The sequence below is a fragment of the Pseudorca crassidens genome, chromosome 6, assembly GCF_039906515.1.
Source record: "Pseudorca crassidens isolate mPseCra1 chromosome 6, mPseCra1.hap1, whole genome shotgun sequence".
In the NCBI taxonomy this organism is placed as follows: Eukaryota; Metazoa; Chordata; class Mammalia; order Artiodactyla; family Delphinidae; genus Pseudorca; species Pseudorca crassidens.
This window is the reverse complement of record NC_090301.1, coordinates 94462678-94483591: the sequence shown is the minus strand read 5'-3', so window position 1 is coordinate 94483591 and position 20914 is coordinate 94462678. Positions and strand designations below refer to the sequence as shown.

Here is a 20914-nt window from a genome sequence, read left to right as displayed (position 1 = left end):
ATGGAATATTACTCAGCAATAAAAAGGAATGAAATAATGCCATTTGCAGCAAAGTGGATGGACCTACAGATTACCATACTAAGTGGAGTAAGTCAGACAGAGAAAGACAAATATTATATATTATCAATTATATGTGGAATCTAAAAAATAATACAAATGAATTTACTTACAAACAGAAACAGACTCACAGACAGAAAACAAACTTTTGGTTACCAAAGGGGAAACGATGGGGACAGGAGGACAGATAAACAGGAGTTTGGGATTTAAAAAAAGAAACAGATGTATTGCAAAGAATTGGCTTATGTGATTACAGGGCTGGCTAGGCAAGTCCCAGATCCACAGGGCCAAGCAGAAGGGCAGGCTGGGACTCTAAGGCAGAATTTCTTCTGCCTCAAGGAAGCCTCAGCATTGCTCTTTTTTTTTTTTTAAATGATATTTTTTGAGGTGGACTATTTTTAAAGTCTTTATTGAATTTGTTACAATACTGCTTCTCTTTAACGTTTTGGTGTTTGGGCCGCAAGGCATGTGGGATCTTAGCTCCCTGACCAAGGATCGAACCCACACCCCCTGCACTGTAAGGCGAAGTCTTAACCACTGGACCGCCAGGGAAGAAGTCCCATCAGAATTGCTCTTAATGCCTTTCAACTGACTGGATCAAACCCACCCAGATTATCAAGGATAATCCCCTTAAAGTCAACTGATAATAGGTGTTAATCGCATCCACAAAATTCTTTCACAGCAACACCTACATGAGTGTTTGATTGAAGGACTGGGGACTACAGCCTCACCAGTTGACACATGAAATTGACCATCACGCTAGGTAACATGCTCACGCTCCGGACCAGGTCCATCATATGGTTACCCTAAGAGCACTCATTGGTGGGCAACCACTAAAGAACCTGAATTGTTCCTCACACTTATAAATACTGGGGCTACAGCAGAGGTTGTTACTGACACAGTTTACACAGGAGAGTGTGGTTTATGCCAGAATCTGAAAGCTTCTTAACACCTAAAAGAGACAATGTGGAAAAATGCCGCACACAGCACCCTTCCGAGCAAACTGACTTTGCTAGGTCCTCACAAAAATGAATATTTTGTCTCTCTCATAGTTTGAGAACAAAAAAGAAAAATGATATGCCAAAAGCAAAACCTAAAAAGGAAAACTAAACAAACATGAAATTCACTTACCCGCCCCCTAAAACTGAGTGTGAACAAAGTAAAGATGAGAGCTTAATGAACTAGAAAGAAAATCCACTCGATCTACAGAATCAGAAGCAGGTTTTTTTAAAAAATAAATAGAACTTTTGGCAAGCTAGCTTCAGAGACAAAAAGAGCATCAATAAACACTAGTAATAAAAGAGGGCCCATAAGTACTGATGCATTAGAGATTTTTAAATCATATGAGAGTAATATGAGCAACTTTAATGCAATAAATTTGAAAGCCTAAATAAAATGGGCAATTTTCTAGAAAAACAAATTTTGAAAAATGTTCCAAAAACATAAACTATAAAATATTTGAGATGGTGAGAAAAAAGCCTCAATAATAATAATAATGATCATAATAATAGAAGCAGCAAACACCTATTGTAGGACTAAGTGTTGGACACTTTTTAAAATGCTTTTTATGTGCATTAACTGAGTTAAGCGTTACAACTCTATGAGCGAGGCACTAATGTTATGTTTATTTTACACATGAGAAAACTGGAACCAAAGAGGAAAGTAACTGGTCCCAGTGCGACAGCTAATTCATGCAGGCGGTCTGGCCCCAGAGTTCACTATTTTAACAAACAACATCCTTCACAGTCTCTCCAAAGGGCAGCAGCCCCAAGTTTGAGTTCTATTAAAACTTAAATGAACAAGTAATTCCTACATTACAACCAGTACTCCAAAGCACAGAAAAAGAAGAAAAGCTTACATAACCCATTACATGTGATACACAAGGACAGGGGCTTTAGACCCATGTCACTTATGAGCATAGATGCAAAAATCCTAAATGAAATAGTAAGTGGAAACCAGCAATGGAATAACATAATAATACTATCCGGCCAAGCAGGGTTTATTTGAAAATGCAAGGATGACTTAATATTAGACTATTGATTAATTAAAATATGAACATGTTAAAGAAAAGAAATATCTCAGAGTACACAGAAAAATTACTCAAAATTCCACACATATTTGTGATTTAAAAAAAAAACCCTCCTAGCAAAACAGAAATGGAGCCATCACTCCAAAATCAGCAGCAAACCATTCAATATTGTACTAAAGATCTTGGCTAAGCAACAAGACAAGAAAAAAAGAAAAATGTTACAATTGGAAGGGAGAAGCTGTCATTATATAATATATCCTGTTATAGCTGGAAGGGAGAAACTGTCATCATATAATATATCCAAAATAATCAACCGAAAAACAAAACTAATTTTTACAAGTCGGCAAGGTTACAGGCTAACAAAATCTATATTCAAACATCATTACCTCTTTTATGCAGTAATAATTTAGAAAATGAAATATATATAAAGCAACAGAACTCAAAAACTATACAGGAATATAGCCCTAACAAAAATGTCTAAGGTCCGTATGGAGAAGATTATAAAACTTCATTACAGGACATAAAGGAAAACCTGAATGGAGAAAGATGAAATGGAGGGGAGGATTAAATAGCTTAAAAAAGCCAGTTCTCTCAAAATTAATGAACTGAAAGCAACTCACACAATACTTCAAGAGGATTTTTCATTACAGTTGTCAAGCTGACTTTGAAATTCATAAGAAGTACTAGAAATGCAACATTAGTCAAAACCACTTTGAAAACCCTAGAAAAGAGGGTGACCAAACGTTAAGACTTACTGTAATTACAGAAATTCTAAAAGTATGACACTAGAACGGAATGAACCAAAAGGTCCACGGAACAGAACCTCAAGTACAAAGGCGGCCACACACCCGTGGGAATTCGGCGTATGATGGTTGTAGCCTTTGAAATCGTGATGGGAACGTAGTATAATCACCTGAGGGTGGGAAAAAAAAAATCAACAAAATTGGATGTCTACCTTATACCAAACACAAAAATAAATTCTAGGTGAACTAAAGGTCTAATTGTAAAGTCTAATTTCTTACATGCATGAAAAGAAAGTAAGAAGATAAAGGCATATATCTTTATGGCATCAGGGTGGTAAGGTATTCTTTTTTTTTTTTTCTTAAGCAAAATGTAAGTTTTATTACCATTAAAGTTGATGTTGGAGAACATGGCTTAGATGTGCTGCAAAACTGGTTTCCAGATCTGATCTCCATAAATAGACCGACAGGAAAAGCACAGGTCTTCCCAGGGGAGGAAGAGCCTTTGTATCAAATGAGCAAAGGTTAAGAGAACTTGTGCTCTCTGCAGACAGACAGATCTCAAAGAGAGATAGGGAGAGGCCCTTCTCCCCAATACATCAATCAGATAAGAAAGCAACTTCTTTCCTGGGGAAGAGTGAAAGAAAGGGCAGAGACAGGCCAAGATTATTTTAATAGATGATTCTTTCATATGAAAGGAAATAGCAGGAATGAGAAGTAACCATTTATCCTAAAAAAAAACCTAATGCAGACTCTCAGATGGATGGGTGGATGGATGAATGGGTGGATGGGTGGATGGGTGGATGGATGGATGGATTTATTTATTTATTCATTCATCCACTCATTTATTCGCATTCATGTACTATCATTATCTAATTCACAGGAGTAAAAGCACTCTTAACCCCCTACCTTCTCCAGGGAAACACAACCACCACAACCCCTTAAAGGAAAGGATTGATAAATTTCATTACACCAAAATGGAAGGCTGGGGCAAGGGGTTACTTCTAAAATTATCTGCAACTTGTATATGAGAAGACTGATACTCAGAACATATAAATAACCCTAAGAACCAATAAGAAAAGGACAACAGAGAAATGGGCAAAGTAGCAGCTTATAAAAGAGGAAACTCAAACGACAAAATAAATGATTTTTTAAGTGTAATCAACTTCACCAAAAATCAAGGGAAAGCAAACTAAAATGAAATACGGTTTCTCACCCATTAGACTGAAAAACTGTGATAAGTTGCAAGATATCAAATATGGTGACATTCGGAGAACGTAAACTGGTACAGCCACAGTGAAGGGCAAATTGGCAGTATTTATTAAAATACGTGCACCTTCTACTATCCAAAAATTCCTCTCCAAGACGTTACCCTCTGGAAACACCATCTGCCCACACTACATATTACCATGATAGTACAGCAAGGTTCATTCTAACAGTTTTGATATAGTGAAAAAGCTGGAAACAACCCAATGTCCATCAACAGGAGAGGGGTTAAAGGTACATGAATTTATATGATGGGCAATTAACATCATAAATAGTCTAGATTTAAACAACATGTTGATTTTAAAAGTTGCAGTGTGATATATACAATATCCATCGATGTAATAACACATACAATATTGGATTTCCTATGGATATAAATATGTATCACAAAAATTTAGGGTGATGGTCAAAGGAGCCATATATATGGGCTGCCTCACCTGTGCATCACCTATTCACATACATCACTAGCACCACAGCACAAAGAGAGGACTCTAGACTATAAATGGGAAGGGGGGTGGGTCCATTTGGAATAAGCCCTCCTTGCAAGCGATGCTTCTCCCACAGGGGTGAAGAACGTCCATGGCGAGGTCCCAGGCAATCTCTGTTTGCAGTGCCTTGAAAGATGAGCTCCTCCTGGTTACAACCTTTTCCTAAGTGTGGTTCTAGCCTGTCACCTGGTAGGGCCAAAGGCGTCATGCATGCAACATATTTATTGAGTTTCTGCTACATGGCAAACCCTGTCAGGTGCTGGGAGAACAGCAAGGCTAAATCCTCAGTCTCCAGTCTACTCAGGGAGGCGAGTAGACAGGAAATTACACCGCAGTATGGCCAGCAGTCAGCAGGAGGTACCATGGGACCACAGAGGATGGGCTGGGGGGCTTCTGGGCAATTCTAAATGGGATTCGGGTGGGGGTGAGGGGGTTAGTTAATATAGGAGGACGGCAGGCAGACCTTGTGCAACGCTAACTTTCACCAATGCTGCTTCTCACTAGCAGAAGGGGGGAAACGTGGACAGCCACAGCTCTCAACAGTGAGAGCTTTAACTCAGCTGTTTCCTCTTATAACCCTCTCCGCATATACCCCCCCACTTTGAAAAGCCACCGCACAGAAAATAAAGGAGAAAGTCCAGGGTCCCTCCTAAAGCAGCTGACCTTCACGAGTGCCCACAGTCAGCCTAGTCCCCGTGTTTTACCTCTGTTCGGAAAGTTCTTTAGGGTAAAGATCCTATATTGAGTCCATGGGGGCTCGGATGATAAGAGAGCCCACTTTCATAGGACTACTCAGGAAATAGGAATTTTTACCCAGTGCGCCCCCAACTATTTCCCAGTATCAACTGTTTCCCTAACAGTCCAGTAACACGTATGGCTTTGTCACCAAATACTCACATTCTAGACACAGGCAGACTATTCCAAAGTACTAGCACTGCAACTTAGTCCGAAATGCTCTGCTGTACTAGGATGTATTGTGCGCACCAGATACACAGGTGTATTTCAGTCAACGCTTGAGAAATAACAAGGCATTCAGTATGATTCTCTCCATTAGCTAAACAATAAACACAAGAACAGAAATGTTATGAGGACTCTGTTGTCCATGTTATACTTAGGGAAGTGAATGAAAAAGTAATTACCTTAAAATGTTAAACAAACACCTTTTGAAAAAAATATATTTTTTTCTTCCTTCCAAAGATAACAATGCTCTCAAAACCTCACAGAGAGAAAAAAATTGCTAAGTTAGAGTGATAACTTCTCTCATTCTCATAGCAAGAGATTAAATAAGTTTCCCAAGGTCAAGAATAGACACATTTGAATAGCAGCATATTCGACCTTGACCCAGCAACGCCCATCTTTGATAAACACCCGTATCTTTAAATACACAGACGTTCCTAGGACATGGAGAGGAATGAGCACGTTTCCCTCTCTCCCTGCCTTCCTTTCTCTTCTCCAGTTTTGGTACCATAACCCAGCAGCCCCCTAAGACAGGTTTTTGGTAGCAGGTGTCATGCTGGAATCTTCAAGGCCACAGGGAAGATATCGGGGTGGGCAGAGGAGTTCACTCCCATTGAGTCGAGTGTGGGAAATGCTAGATGTGGAGTTTAATTAGAATCTTCAGTGAGAATACGTCTCTGGGCTATATTTTCTCAACTGGGAAACGGAACCAGTTGTATTAGCTTTTCTTAAAAGCTGACTTTTGGGTCTCAAACCCTGGGGTACTTCAGGAGACAGTCCATGGAAAAAGAAGGCGCCCTCCTGACCAGTCCAGGACCTGGTTCCATTTGCCATGGTTGTCTCTGACGGTGGATCTCATACAGTTACTTTATTTTTCTATCTGAGGTTTTGTTTCCTTGTTATAAAATGGCAGTGGGTCTGATGTCTCTGCCTACTTCGGAAACACTGCGAAGGCCTAATGAGCCTCAAGCTAAAAGGCCCTTTTTTGAAGCAGAAAACGCAAAGAGGCATCATAGAAAGAGAGCAACATGGCAGACCGATCACGGACATCATATTCTGATTAAAATCCTAGGCTTACACAGCAAGGAAAAGAGAACCAATCAGAGCCCCTTCAGAGCAATTTCCCAGGTAACACCTGAACTGACAACCAAATCACACTGTATGCAAGGGACTGAAAGGACAGACTACCCACACTTTCAGGTTTAAAACGGTTAATACTCTCAAGAGGCAGAGCCACCAGCAGGCACTTCAGGGGAGTTTCTGGCCACTGCATGAGATCAGTCATATTTCAGCAGAAGCTCCTCTTACTATGTACCTCTGATGACAGCTGTCACATTTAGCCTACTCTCTACATTTGCCCCTCTCATCATACACTTTTTCTTCATGTTATTGACTACAGTGTAACTTTTAGCAGTGCTGTCCACATCCCAGGTACTGAACGTGTGGGTTACACTGAGAAAACTAAACCCTCACTTCACAGCATCTTAAAATATTTATCCTATTATAATAGATCTGAGCAGGATTTCTATCTGGTGTAGCTATGTGAGGTCATTTGTGGCCAAGCATAGCATCTGGATGTATTGATACTTGAACCGTACATATTTAAACTAGACAGCTTAATCAGCATTAACATTTTTTTTTTTTTTTACTATTTATTTCTTTAGGCTCCTCCAGGTCTTAGTTGCAGCACGTGGGATCCTTTCTTAGTCGCGGCATGCGGGCTCTCAGTTGCAGCATGCACACTCTTACTTGTGGCATGCATGCAGGATCTAGTTCCCCAACCGGGGATTGAACCTGGGCCCAGTGCATTGGGATCATGGAGCCTTACCCACTGGACCACCAGGGAAGTCCCACGGTTGACTTTTTTTATGCCTATGAAATCACCACCAAAAGCAAGAGGATATTTCCATCACCCTCACTAGTTTCCTTGTGACTCTTTAATAATCCCTCCCCCGCCTCTAACACCACATCCTCTGGCCACCACTATCTGCCTTCTGTCACTAGAGATTAGATTGCACCTAAAATTTTATGTAAGTGGAATGATACAGGCATACCTCCTTTCACTGTGCTTCGCAGATACCGTATTTTCTATAAATTGAAAGTTTGTGGCAACCCTGCATCGAGCAGGTCTTTCAGTGCCATTTTCCAACAGCATTTGCTCACTCTGTGTCTCTCCGTCACATTTCGGTAATTCTCACTCTACCTCAAACTTTTTCGTTATAATTACATTTGCTGTGGTGATCTGTGACCAGTGATCTTTGATGTTACCCACAACTCGATGAAGACTCAAGATGAGGGTTAGTATTTTCAGCAATAAAGTATTTTTATAAATTAAGGTATATACATTGCTTTTATAGATACAATGTTACTGCACACTTAGTAGACTAAAGTATAGTATAAATGTAACTTTTCTATGTATTAGGAAACCTACAAATTTACATGACTCGCTTTATTGAGATATTCGCTATATTGCGATGGTCTGGAGCCAAATCCACAACATCTCCAAGATATACCCGCATATTACATATTTCCTTTTTTTTTTATAAAGCTATGTGTTTGCACATAGCTTTCTTTTTTCTTAATTTATTTATTTATTTTTGCCTGTGTTGGGTCTTCGTTGCTGCACGCGGACTTTCTGTAGTTGTGGAGAACGGGGGCTACTCTTCGCTGCGGTGCACAGGCTTCTCTTTGCAGTGGCTTCTCTTGTTGTGGAACACCAGCTCTAGGCGTGCAGGCTCAGTAGTTGTGGCTCGTGGGCTCTAGAGCTCAGGCTCAGTGGTTGTGGCACACGGGCTTAGCTGCTCCACAGCCTGTGGGATCCTCCCGGACCAGGGCTTGAACTGGCATCCCCTGCACGGGCAGGCGGATTTTTAACCACTGTGCCACCAGGGAAGTCCCTAGTATATGTTTCATTTTGCTTTGCGTCTGGAACCCACCTTCATTATTCTGAGTTTCATCCATGTTGTTGCATGAGTCAGTGATGCTTTTTTATGGCTGAGTAGTATTCCATTGTATGGATATACCACTATTTCACCTATTCATAGACATTTGGATTCTGTCCAGTGTTTTTTTTTTTTTTTTTTTGCGGTACGTGGCCCTTTCACTGTTGTGGTCTCTCCCGCTACGGAGCACAGGCTCCGAGCGCGTAGGCTCAGCGGCCATGGCTCAAGGGCCCAGCCGCTCCACGGCATGTGGGATCTTCCCGGACCGGGGCACAAACCCGTGTCCCCTGCATCGACAGGCGGACTCTCAACCACTGCGCCACCAGGGAAGCCCCCTCTGTCCAGTTTTTGATATTATAAATAAAAATGCAATAAACATTTGTGTAAGGGTCTTTGTACATATGTATATGTTCATTTCTCTTGGGTAAATACCTGGTCGTGGAATGGCTAGGTCATATGGTAGACAGATGTTTAACTTTTTAACGAACCTCTGAACTCTTTTCTAAAGTAGATGAACCATTTCACTTTCTCATCATCAATGTATGTGAGCCCTAGACGTTCCACGTACTTTTGTTTTTTCCATTTTAGACATTCAAATGGGTATGCAGTGATATCTTATGGTGGTTTTAATTTGTAATTCCTTGGTGACTAATAATGTTGAGCATTTTTTTGCATGCTTATTGGCTATTCATTTATCTCTTCTTTTGGGAATTGTCTGGTAACTCTTATGCCTATTCTCTTATTGGATTGTTTGTCTTCTTATTAAACTGTTCTTTATACATTCTGGAGGCAAGTCTTTTGTCTGATCTGTGTGTGTTGTCTGTGCAGTCTTGTCATTTTCTTATTGGTGTCTTGGAAGAGCAAAGGTTTTTTACTTTAATGAAGTCCAATTTTCTTTTTTTTTTTTATGTTATGGTTCAAGCTTTTAGTGCCATATCTAAGACACTTCGCCTATCCCAACATTGCAAAGATTTTCTCTTTTGTTTTCCTTTAGAAGTTTTAGGGGTTTAGATTTTACATTGAGGTTTATGATCCATTTTGAAGTAATTTTTATATATAGGTGAATATCCATTTTTGTCCATAAAGCTTTCCAGTTGCTCCAGCACCATTTGTGGAAAAGAGACTTTTCTTTCCTCCATTGAACTGCCCTGGCGCCTTCGTTGAAAGCCAGTTGACCAGATATGTATGCATCTATTTCTGGGCTCTATTCTCCTTGAGCTCACTTGAGCCAATAATAACCCATTTTGATCCGTGCTCACTTCTCTTCTGTTTAGAAGCCGGTAGGCCTGTGGCATTAGATTAATGAAGAGGTCAGTCTTGCTGCAGTGATGGAATTATTCTGTCTAAAGTAACAAGAGTGGGACACCCCTGATGGTCTAACAGCAGGAATTTCTGCCTTTCTTTGTGCAGTGCTGGGGAGGTGCTGGCAGGGTGGATGGATGGTGAGGACCTTGACTGTGTGCAACTGTTTGTTTTTAAAGTATTTGTCAATGCGACTCCCAAATCAAATTTAGAGTTATGCTTGAGAGCATGTCATGTGGGAAGATGAATCTATCGCTGACGGCGGATCCAGGAATTAGAGGTTATTGCGCAAGAAGGCGTCCACAGCATTGCCCAACCTGAGCTGAAAATAGGATCCTTGAAGGCATTTCCTGGACGGTTCAATACAGCCTAAGCTTCCAGAACTAAAGGCATCAGAAGGTCCACCAACTTCCTTAGAAGTCTCTTCTCTGGTCCAACAACAATAGTATTAGCCAGCATTCATTGGACAGTTATGTGCTAAGCACATCACCTGCATCTTTTTATTCTGTTTCTTAACAATCTTACAGAGAAGACCTCTATTATTATTTCCATTTTACAAACAAGGAGACTGAGGCAGAGAAGGCTGAGCCACATGCTCTACCTTCCTCTAGTCAGGATGGGGTAGGAGTTGGGCGCTGTCTCCCTGACTTCAGCTCCAACGTCTTTAACCACATGGTGCTACTGCCTCAGAGCACTCAGTACAGCAGCCTTGAGAAACTCACTCCCATGGATGAGGCGCTGGCCTCAGAATACCTGAGGCTGACAAGCTGCCTGGGTGGGTAGCATCTCGGTGAAACTGCTCACCCAGCCCCAAACCTTCACTGCTGCCCCACCATCCTCCCCCAGGTCCTCCTGTTAACCAGCTCCTACCTCCAAAGGGATGCCATACAGAATGGACCTGAAAGACCACCGGGGCAGGCTGAGGGGTGACAAGAGGAACGGGAAGGAAGGGATGAGCATCTTTGAGAGCAGCAGAGACTAAAGGGGGGCAAGGAAGGACTTGAAGGGAAATGCCCGAGGAGGAGGTGGCAGGCAGGGAGTGACGGAAGGTACCAGAAAGAGGAGGAATGGGGGTAGAGGCGACATTTCCAAGGAGGTGGGCAAGGAGGGGGCTCAGAGAGTTAACTGTGGGAAGGAGAGGCCCTGAGCGAGAGGGAAGGATGAAAGGGAGGGGGCAAATGGTCCCCTGTACTGACAACAGGGGTGTGGGGATGGGGCAGGCTAGGCCATCTCCATCTTCTCCACAAGGTAAAGGCGCACCAAGGGCCAGATGAGAAGCAGCTAAAGAACCTAAGTAACTCCTACCCACCCGCAACAGAGACTGAACGCTCAACACTTCGCAAACACAAAAGCCTACAAATCCGAGAATCATGGTCACTTCTGTAGGAAGATCGAGGGAAAGTTCTCGGCTGTGGACTTGTGAGCATCACCCTAAACTATCCATTACAGGAGTTTTCTCTCTAGCTTTGCTCCTAAGAGTGGGATCTCATCGGAGGCTCTTGCAGGAACACCACGGACCTCCCCCAGCTCTGCAGTCAGCCCACCCTGGAGCGCAGGAGGCTGGCAGCAACATGGCGTGAAGACACGCACCCATGAAAGCAGGCAGCCACCCCGCCAGAAGCCACCTTCACGTCCCACGAGGACTGGAAATGAAACAGCGCTCATGACTGGTGGCCTGCCAGAAAATGAGCAGCTGTGAGGGGCTCCCGATTATTGGTGCAAGCGCCTTTGTTCTGGTGGGTGGGATGGAATGTCAGGGAAGAACTTAGCAGGGAGAGAGACAAGGGGAAGTCTGAAGGCAACCTCGCTCCTCAAGGAAGAAGAATAAAAATGCTGAGCCATCACTCCTGACCCACAACACAGTTATTTTTCCTTCTTCCTTTTGCCCCCTTCTCCCTTACGTTTTTCTCTCTGTTCCTCCCTCTTACCCAGACATGCTGGTGTCAGCAGAGGACAAAGGGCACGAGAAACAGAAAACAGGCTCACGTGGACCCCACGGCTCCTGTAGCTCCTCTGCCCTTGAGAGCCCCCTCCTCCCCGGGTCCCACCCCCACCCCCTGCCCAGTGCCCACTCGTCCTTCGGATGTCACGTGGAGGGAGCGCTCCTCCAGGAAGGCCCCAAGACGCCTCCCCCATGCCAGGCTTGATAAGGAAGTCTTCTGTGCTCTCATGCGATTGTCTCTACCACGACCCTCATCACCCGAACCAGATGTATCGGTTTCTGGGTCTCTCTCCAGCTGTGACATCCCTGGGAGCAAAAGCCAGCTCCTATGAGAAGTCAAGGACTTTGCAGAGAAATGGAAAACTTTAGGCATTAGTGCTAGTTGACTTTGAATCTCCGGTGCCTAGACAGGGGGTCCTGGGATCAGGAGGCATTCACATGGTCGCAACTGTTATTATTATCAGCACAGGACCATATGTTATTCATTGCCAGTCAGGAAGCATGCATGATTTTAATTATAATTGTTATCACTATTAGTGCACCTGACTTAAGGAGGTTACACCCAGACACAGGTCAAGAGCTCGAGGTAAAGATGTCACAGTCACCAACAGAGGAGCTAATGAGCGCGTCTAACAACAGGACACAGAGAGAAAGCGCGTGGGAAAGGATGGGACCTCTCGGGCACTGGGATCAGAAACAATACTTTCTTCTTTTGTAAAGTACACGACGGTTGATAGAGCGTTTGCACGTTCATCACATCATTTAATTCTCACAACTTTTGTTGTGCGGTAAGGGGCATGGCGCCCATTTACAAAGAGGAAACCGTCGGTCAGAGAGGAAACACAATCTGCTGGAAGCCACGCAGCCAACGAGCGGTGAGTTAGGCTTAGAGGACAAGCCTTCTGACAGCACGCCGTTTCCCCGAAATGCAGTGGCCCAGAGTTGGCTACTGCAACCTGAAGCCAGAGAGAGAACAGCCCCGGTTCCATCCAGCCAGAGGGAAGGGGGACCAGGAGGCAGGAAGGAGGGATGGAGGGGCCCCTCTGAAATGAACTCAGGCCACAAGTTGGAACTTTGATGAGTAGTTCAGAAGCATTAAACATCAGACGGTTAAGAGCAGCAGCCGCCACAGCAGCACTGTCTTCTCATGACAATTATCTTAAATACACGGCTCACTCGATCCACACCATAAACCTCTGATGGAAGTACCGTCCCCACTGTGCGAATTAGGAAGCCCAGGGCAGGGAGGTGGAGCGACTTGCCTGCGGCGGTCACGTGGGTACGGGGGGGGGCGTCACACCTCCGACAGCTCAGCAACCCCCACGCCCGCATCCCTCCCACACGCTAAGCAGCTTCCCTAAAGCACCTTCTTCCGCGTGATGCCATGTAACCCCTGAGTCCCCTCCATTCACACTTGGCCTACTTCTCCATTGCTTCTTGGTTCACCTGCCTGCAGGTTTTTCAAGAGACAAAGTAAGGGGACTACACCCTGGTCAGCGGCACAGCGTGCAGGGGGCCCGCATGGTGAGGGCAGCAGTGGAAGCCAGAAAAGCCAGGGATGGGACCAGCTGGGGGTCTGGGCACCCCAATCTGAAGATGAGAAGACAGAAAAGGAAAAACAAAACAAAAAAATCAAATTAAAGGGCTTCCCTGGTGGCGCAGTGGTTGAGGGTCCGCCTGCCAATGCAGGGGACACGGGTTCGTGCCCCGGTCCGGGAAGATCCCACATGCCGCGGAGCGGCTGGGCCCGTGAGCCATGGCCGCTGAGCCTGCGCGTCCGGAGCCTGTGCTCCGCAACGGGAGAGGCCACAACAGTGAGAGGCCCGCATACCGCAAAAAAAAAATTAGAAGAAGAAGAAGAAGAAATAAGACAGAAGGCCTGGACCTGAAAAGCCAGTGAACAGCAGGAGCGTGTAAGCTCACAGTTACCAGGAGCCAAGACAGCCCCAGATGAGGAGACAAGGGTTCAAATCCAGGTACTGCCACTAGCCAGCTGATGACCTCGGGAAGATCGCCTCAGCTTTCAGAGCCCCCATATGCCACCATAACAGAGAAGCATGTCACCTTTCCCCGCCTACCAAAGTGGGCTGTGGCAGGTGTAAAAACAGCAAGACTATGATACTCCTTTCAAAGCAGCCCCAGACATAAGGCCAGACTATCACCACCACATCTGCGGCACCACCCATGCTCCCCAACTTCTAGAACCGTAGTTCATGCAGAGTTTCTGAGAAGGTTCTTTTGGAATCTGTTTCATCGATGATCCTACGTGACCCCGTGCAGGTCGCGAGGGTGCAGATCTAAGCCATTTGTTCATGAAGCACTCACAGCAGACGCTGCAGACTCTCGTCTGGGGGTCCCCTGAGAGCATAGCTGGCCAGACTCCTCCAGCATGAGGCCACTGAGGGGCAGGCGACATCACGGCTCAGAGCCAGCTGACTTCACAGGTGGGAAATTCCTGACGGCATAGCTTTCTTATTCAAAACTCACCCATTCTTACAATTACTCACACGCTGAGAACTGTGCAGGTGACATTAAAAAGAAAGCTGCTGAGGACACTTCCCTGGTGGCACAGTGGTTAAGAATCCGCCTGCCAATGCAGGGGACACGGGTTCGAGCCCTGGTCTGGGAAGATCCCACATGCCGCCGAGCAACTAAGCCCGTGCGCCACAACTACTGAGCCTGCACTCTAGAGCCTGCGAGCCACAACTACTGAGCCCACATGCCACAACTACTGAAGCCCGTGCGCCTAGAGCCCGTGCTCCACAACAAGAGAAGCCACCGCAATGAGAAGTCCGCGCACCGCAACAAAGAGTAGCCCTCACTCGCCGCAACTAGAGAAAGCGCACGCACAGTAGAAAAGACCCGATGCAGCCAAAAATAAAATATAATAAAACGTTTAAAAAAAAAAAAGAAAAAGAAAGCCGCCGGGGCGAGGGGTGGGGGCAGGATGGACCTGGGGCAGGGAAGACACTGCTTCAGACAAACCCACAGTAACAACTTGATGGAAATCATACATCAAAAGGCAATTCTGCAGAAGAGGGCAAGAGTGAATCTGTAACTTGGACCTGAAATCCCGAACATCAAGGCCATAAACACCAGTCTCCCTGGTTTCTACCGTCACAGCCCAGCAGCAGCAAAGAGGCAAAGGCTGTATTTGGCCTGCGGGAAACTGACTCCCAACCAGGGTTCCCAAAATTTAATTAGTTGCCCATTTATTTCACATTAAACATAGGTTTCCATGGCAATTCTGCTAAGGGGCCGACCCTTCCTCTGCGCACACACTGTCTGGATGCCACAGACCCAGGCAGTTTCTCCTGTTTTCGGGACTGGCGTCTGTGAGCATCTGAGTTTGTGGCTGCGAATTCAGATGAGACATTGTGGATGGACGCTCATCTTGAATGACTGCAGGCCAGGGGTTTGGGCTCCCCAAACTTCTAGAGCAGAGAGTAGGAACCCAAAGACTCGGGATTGAAATGCTGTCAGATAACACCTGGCAGCATTTACCTGGTCCCCGTGTGCCACTCAGCTGATCAGAAGCCCTCCCCTCTGGAAACAGGAGATCACATGCCTTTGTTACCTTTCGGTAACTCTGAAGGCTTAACAAACAAAACAAAACAAACCACCTTACATCTTTCATTAGAGTTCTGATGAGATGACCATAAACAGGTGTGATTTTTAAATCCCACACCAGGACTAATAAAAGATGCAGTGGGTGTGAGCCCTCCCAGAACAGGGCCAGTCTTGGTACAATCATGGAGCTCTTCACCCTCTCCCATCCCAGCTAGGGTGGGCATCAGACATCATACCCTGATGTGGAATTTAACTTGGTAGGCTTCTTCTCTTAAGACTATATGCACTGTAAGATGTAAGACTGTTCCCGGTTAAAAATGGTTCAGCTTTCAAGACAAGAACGAGGGGGGCCACGAACAAGGGTCCATGAGCACAGCTATCTATTCCACATCAAGTGAGCCGTGCTACACATTAATTTTTAATGTATAAATAAATGAATGCATCAACTAGCCCAGGGCTGAAAATTCCCACCAATACACATTTCTTAGAGTGGAGTGAGATTTCCATCCCTTATAAAATGCAAAGATGTTATCTGACTGACATCTTAATCCATCATGCTTAATACTTTTATGTCTACGGTTTACCTAAGCTTCAGATTCTGATGGAATGGAACACAGGATAGCCAATCTGATGGAGGAAAAGGATGGAAAAGTCCAGGATCCCAGGCAACCAGGAAGATCAAGGCGAGACAAGCACAATGTGAGAGGAAGCACACGGAGTATAAGCCATGGGATTATTTGTGTGAGCTGGCTCTGCTGAAAAAGACCAGATCCATAGGTAGGTACACTCCTAACCTGCTCTCCATCTTTCCTCCCTGTCATGGAGATATTAGAGAACATGCTCCTTGCCAGCTGCGATGATAAATAACGGTTAACGTCCTCGGGAGTTACTGAAGGAATGGCTCTAATGTCTGTTTCAAGTTGGCGGGGGTGGGCACACAGTACAACTTAGAGCAGTCACCTTCACAGCTCTATTAAATGCAGTGTAACGCCCCGCTTCGTTTTCATCTTCCCTATACACACACACAAATGCAATACGTTACCCCCAAAAGATGAACGTGTATTTTTCTAAAAGTGAAATTAAAGGTCTCATAATTTAGGCCTTGTATAAGATGGTGCACATAGCCAAGCTCAAACCAAATCACATCCTAAAAGAACAGTCCATAATTTTGTATTAAATCACTATGCAACTTACATACAGGTACACTTCATTTCACTGCTTTTTTTTTTTTTTTTTACAAATTGAAAGTTTGTGGCAACCCTGTGTTGAACAAGTCTATCGGCACCATTTTTCCAACAGCATTTCCTCACTTCCTGTCCCTGTGTCACACTTTGTTAATTCTCGCAATATTTCAAACTTTTTCATGATTGTTATACTTGCTATGGTGATCTATAATGAGTGATCTTTGTTACTATTGCAAAAAGGTTAAGACTTGCTGAAGGCTCAGATGATAGTTCATGTTTTTTGCAATAAAGTATTTTTTAATCAAGGTATGTACTTTTTTTTTTAGACATAATGCTATTGAGTACTTAATAGACTACAGCATAGTAAACATAACTTCTACAGGCACCAGGAAACCAAAAATTTTGTGTGATTTGCTTTATTGCATTATTTGCTGTACTGTGGTGATCTGGCCCCGAACCCGCGATATCTCTGAGGTATTGTCTGTACAGTGAAGCATTGTAAGGGCAGCATCTTACTCTCCTGGTACGTATATCAGCTGCCTTCTAACATGAAGATAACCTGACAGGAGAGTGTAAAAATATTCCTTATCACAGCATTCATAAGGGGCGGGGGGGAAAAAAAGAATCAGAGTGCCAAAAAAAAGAATCTGGGTGCCTCTCACCCAGAAACCAAGGCAGTTTTATATGAAATTATGTCCTTTAATTTTAATTAAAGGACACTTTAATATGTCCTTTAATATGAAATTATGTCCTGTAATATGAAATTATGTCACCTCAATACGAAATTATGTCCTCCAGTTTTTGCATCTGAATGTCAGTTGTTTCAGAAAGCCTAATGTGAACAAATTTATATACTGAATTGAGGTACAAAGGAAAAAAATAATTCTTATTATAATAGTGATTGAAGGGACACAGAAAAACAGATGCGAACAACACAGATCGGATCGCTCTGCTGTATAAAAATCACTCCATTTCTCTTAACATAAAAGACTTTAAAAGTAGTCAAAAGATCTAAGGAGAGGGGCACAGAACCCAGTACCAGCTCAACTACCTTTTTATCTTGCCCAGGGCTTGTCTCCACCAAGTCATTCACATTCTACAGTGAGTTCTTCTGGACTCCTAAATATTGTATGTTTTCTCTCCACCTGCCCAACTTCCCCCAGTACATCTGGGGTGAGAGGTAACACAGGAGGCTGGTACCATCAGGAAAGACTCTTAAGACAAAAGAAGAACCTTACCACTTCCGGAAGCAGCTTAGTCGAGAGGTCATGGATGGCTTTGACCACTATGCATATGGATGACAGAAGGAATATCACCCCCAAGATGACACAGGCTCTGCAAAGAAACAGAACATTGGGACTCTTTACTGGGAGAACTCCACCCTGTTGATTTACACAATGACAGTGACAGTGACACAGCCTGAGGCACTGGGATCCACCGTAATTTGCCACACTCCCACCATGACCACCCCTAGTCTCAGAACTGATACAGAATCATCTCCAGAAGAATACAGCTCAGAGATGTATCACCAAATCAATCCCATGGGAAAGGGGCTCACCACGGTACGTGACCTCACAGCAACCCATGAATGCTGGTGTGGGAGGGTCTTCAAGGCCATAAAATCCTTCCCCCTTGCCTGGCAACACAACATTTCACTTCTCCAGCTGGAGGGTGCAGAGTTTAATAGCAAAGAGTGGAGGCTTTGGAAGGGGTGGGGGAGGGATGGATTGGGAGTGTGGGATTAGCAGATGCAAACTATTATAATACAGAATGGATAAACAACAAGGTCCTACTGTATCGCACATGGAACCATATTCAATAACCTGGGATAACCCATAATGGAAAGTAATATGAAAAATTATGTATATAACTGAATCACTTTGCTGTATAGCACATATTAACAACATTGAAAATCAACTATACGTCAGTAAAATAAATTTAAAAAAAGAGAGTGGAGGCTCTGGCACGAGACATCCCAAGCTCTACCATTTAACCTGTTGGTTGATCTCAGTCAAGCTACCAAACTTCTTTGAGCCTCATTTTCCTCGCCTGCCAAATGGGAATACTATTTCCTACCTGAAGATGAAATGAGATAATTGCACAGAGCACAAAAAAGTTACCCACTGTGCTCGCTTCGGCAGCACATATACTAAAATTGGAATGATACAGAGAAGATTAGCATGGCCCCTGCGCAAGGATGACACGCAAATTCATGAACCGTTCCATATTTTTGAGGGAAGAGGTATGGGAACATATTTTTATGTATAACTGATTCACTTTGTTATAAAGCAGAAACTAACACACCACTGTAAAGCAATTATACTCCAATAAAGATGTTAAAAAAAAAAAAAAGTTACCCATTAATGCTGGCTTAAACAAAGTAACTGAAAAGCCCACCCTGGATGTCTCTTGATGATATGACAGGATAGACACCTTTGGATTTTCCCAAAGATAAAAAGAAGGAATAATTTGGTAATGACAAAAGAAGAGTATTCATGGCAGGATGGAACGATTCTTTTAAAAGAAATAAGAGGAGAGAAGGAAGGATGAGGTCAGCCAAGACCCCCAGCACAGGGGGAGGAAGGAGTGAGTTAGGGATGAGGCCAAGGGAAAAGGCAGAGGACACTCAGACAAGGGTTGGGGGTGGGAGCTGGGAGGATGTCTACGGGCTCGGGATGCATCAGCTGTCTCTGGCAACCCAGACAGGACAACTCACAGGAGAAAGACAGACCGAAAATGAAAGTAAACCTGAGGAAATGATGATAGTAATACAAGGGTCAAAATACCAAACAAAAATGAAAAGAGAGAAACGAGAAATACAAGAATGACTGCAGTCAACCCTAGCTGTCCCAACATGAGGTCGCCATCATTCGGCAGCCTTCCCAGCCCTCTTCCCCAGCTATCAGATAAAATCATTTTTCATTACCCACCTTGGATTCCCTTCTCTGCACTAACAGAATTGCCCACAGTGGCACCTACTTAGAATCCTAGCCAACCTATAGACAGACATGTTCCCCCGAACCTAAAAGTCAGAAATAAGTATGTAATCAGGCTGCTTGGAGTCCACTCAGTAGGCTTCTAATTAACATGTTAGTTGTAGGGTTTATTCTTTCAAAAACACAGATGGAAAGAGAGGATCGTCGAGGGCTGGGGTGAAACACAAAAGAACATAGAGAAGCGGGAAAAGTAACAAACAGGCTGGGGCTCTTGGTACAGGCTTGCACAAAAGGAAATCCTGGCCCTGTAAACCAAAAGGATAATCTGCCCTGAGCGCCATACACCCCCATGGGGAGCCAGGGGAAGAGCATGCACTGAAGGGGGAAAAGACAACGCAGGCCAAAAGCACACAGGGACGCAGCGGCAGGAGTGAAGAAGGCTAACGTAGGCCATGTGCCGGGCCTGGTCACCACAGTCCCGGCAGGGTGCTCGGGGCAGAGGGGCCACAGCTGAGAGGACAGTCATGCAGGATGAGGTGGCTTACTGGAGGGCCTTTTTTTTTTTTTTTTTTTTTTTTTTTTTACAGTACACGGGCCTCTCGCTGTTGCGGCCTCTCCCGTTGCAGAGCACAGGCTCCGGACGTGCAGGCTCAGCAGCCATGGCTCACGGGCCCAGCCGCTCCGCGGCATGTGGGATCTTCCCGGACTGGGGCACGAACCCGTGTCCCCTGCATCGGCAGGCGGACTCTCAACCACTGCGCCACCAGGGAAGCCCTTCATCTTCTTTTAAATGTGTTGCAAATTCAAAAGCCCACAGTCACCCTTCCATCAACACTGCTGGAAGCCGGTGTGTCAGAGCTCCCCCAGGGCTGAAAAGCAGCTATTATGAGCAGAGGGTGTGATGCTATTTTTTAACGTGTTATTAATACTATATTGTGTTTACACAGCAGATTTCTCCTCAGCTGCTCAGAAGTTCTGCACATCAGCTCATAAATGCCCCGGTGGCCACTCACCAGACCTGGGTTTTTGTTCTTCTGTTATTTTATGGATTGGGAGCTGGGGGGTGGCGAGAGATGTGTTTCGTAAACACAAGGAGTCGAAATGGGAAAGTCAAGGATTTGGGAGGCTTGTCCAAAGTCACCGCAGGAGTTTGAAGTCCACCCAGAAAGAAAAGCCAGGTCTCCTGACGCCCTCCCTGTGGTCAGCCACCCTAAGGCTGTGGCCATTCACGTGACATCCCCACCCCACCACTGACAGGGCTGCAGTCGTCTGCAGGATGCAGGGAAGATTTGGGTCAGGAGCAAATACTGCAAGTATGGCGGCTTCTGAATCGGCAAGTGTGGGTTCTTTCCTGGTTTGGGGGGAGATGGACGGGGGGGCGGGGGTAGGGCGGGGGAGGGGAATTGTTCCATCAGCGCACCTTGGCCTTCACCTGGAGAGCCTAGTCCGGCATATATAGAGGGCAGTGTGCCCGCAGAGCCAGGTCACCGCAGTGAAGGCA

General features: G+C 44.7%; 1 protein-coding gene and 1 non-coding gene across 3 annotated transcripts in view; one reads left to right on the top strand and one right to left on the bottom strand.

Annotated features, from left to right (window-relative positions):
- The window catches only part of TMEM163 (transmembrane protein 163), a 254757-nt gene that overhangs the window by 25579 nt on the left and 208264 nt on the right, over nt 1–20914 (bottom strand). For both annotated transcript variants that reach the window (XM_067742124.1, XM_067742123.1), the window contains exon 5: nt 17716–17812. In XM_067742124.1, coding sequence (XP_067598225.1) covers nt 17716–17812 — 97 coding nt within the window. The remainder of the gene's footprint in view (nt 1–17715; nt 17813–20914) is intronic.
- On the top strand, nt 18603–18709 carry LOC137226884 (U6 spliceosomal RNA). The gene has a single exon (XR_010944578.1). It is a non-coding gene; the product is annotated as a U6 spliceosomal RNA (small nuclear RNA).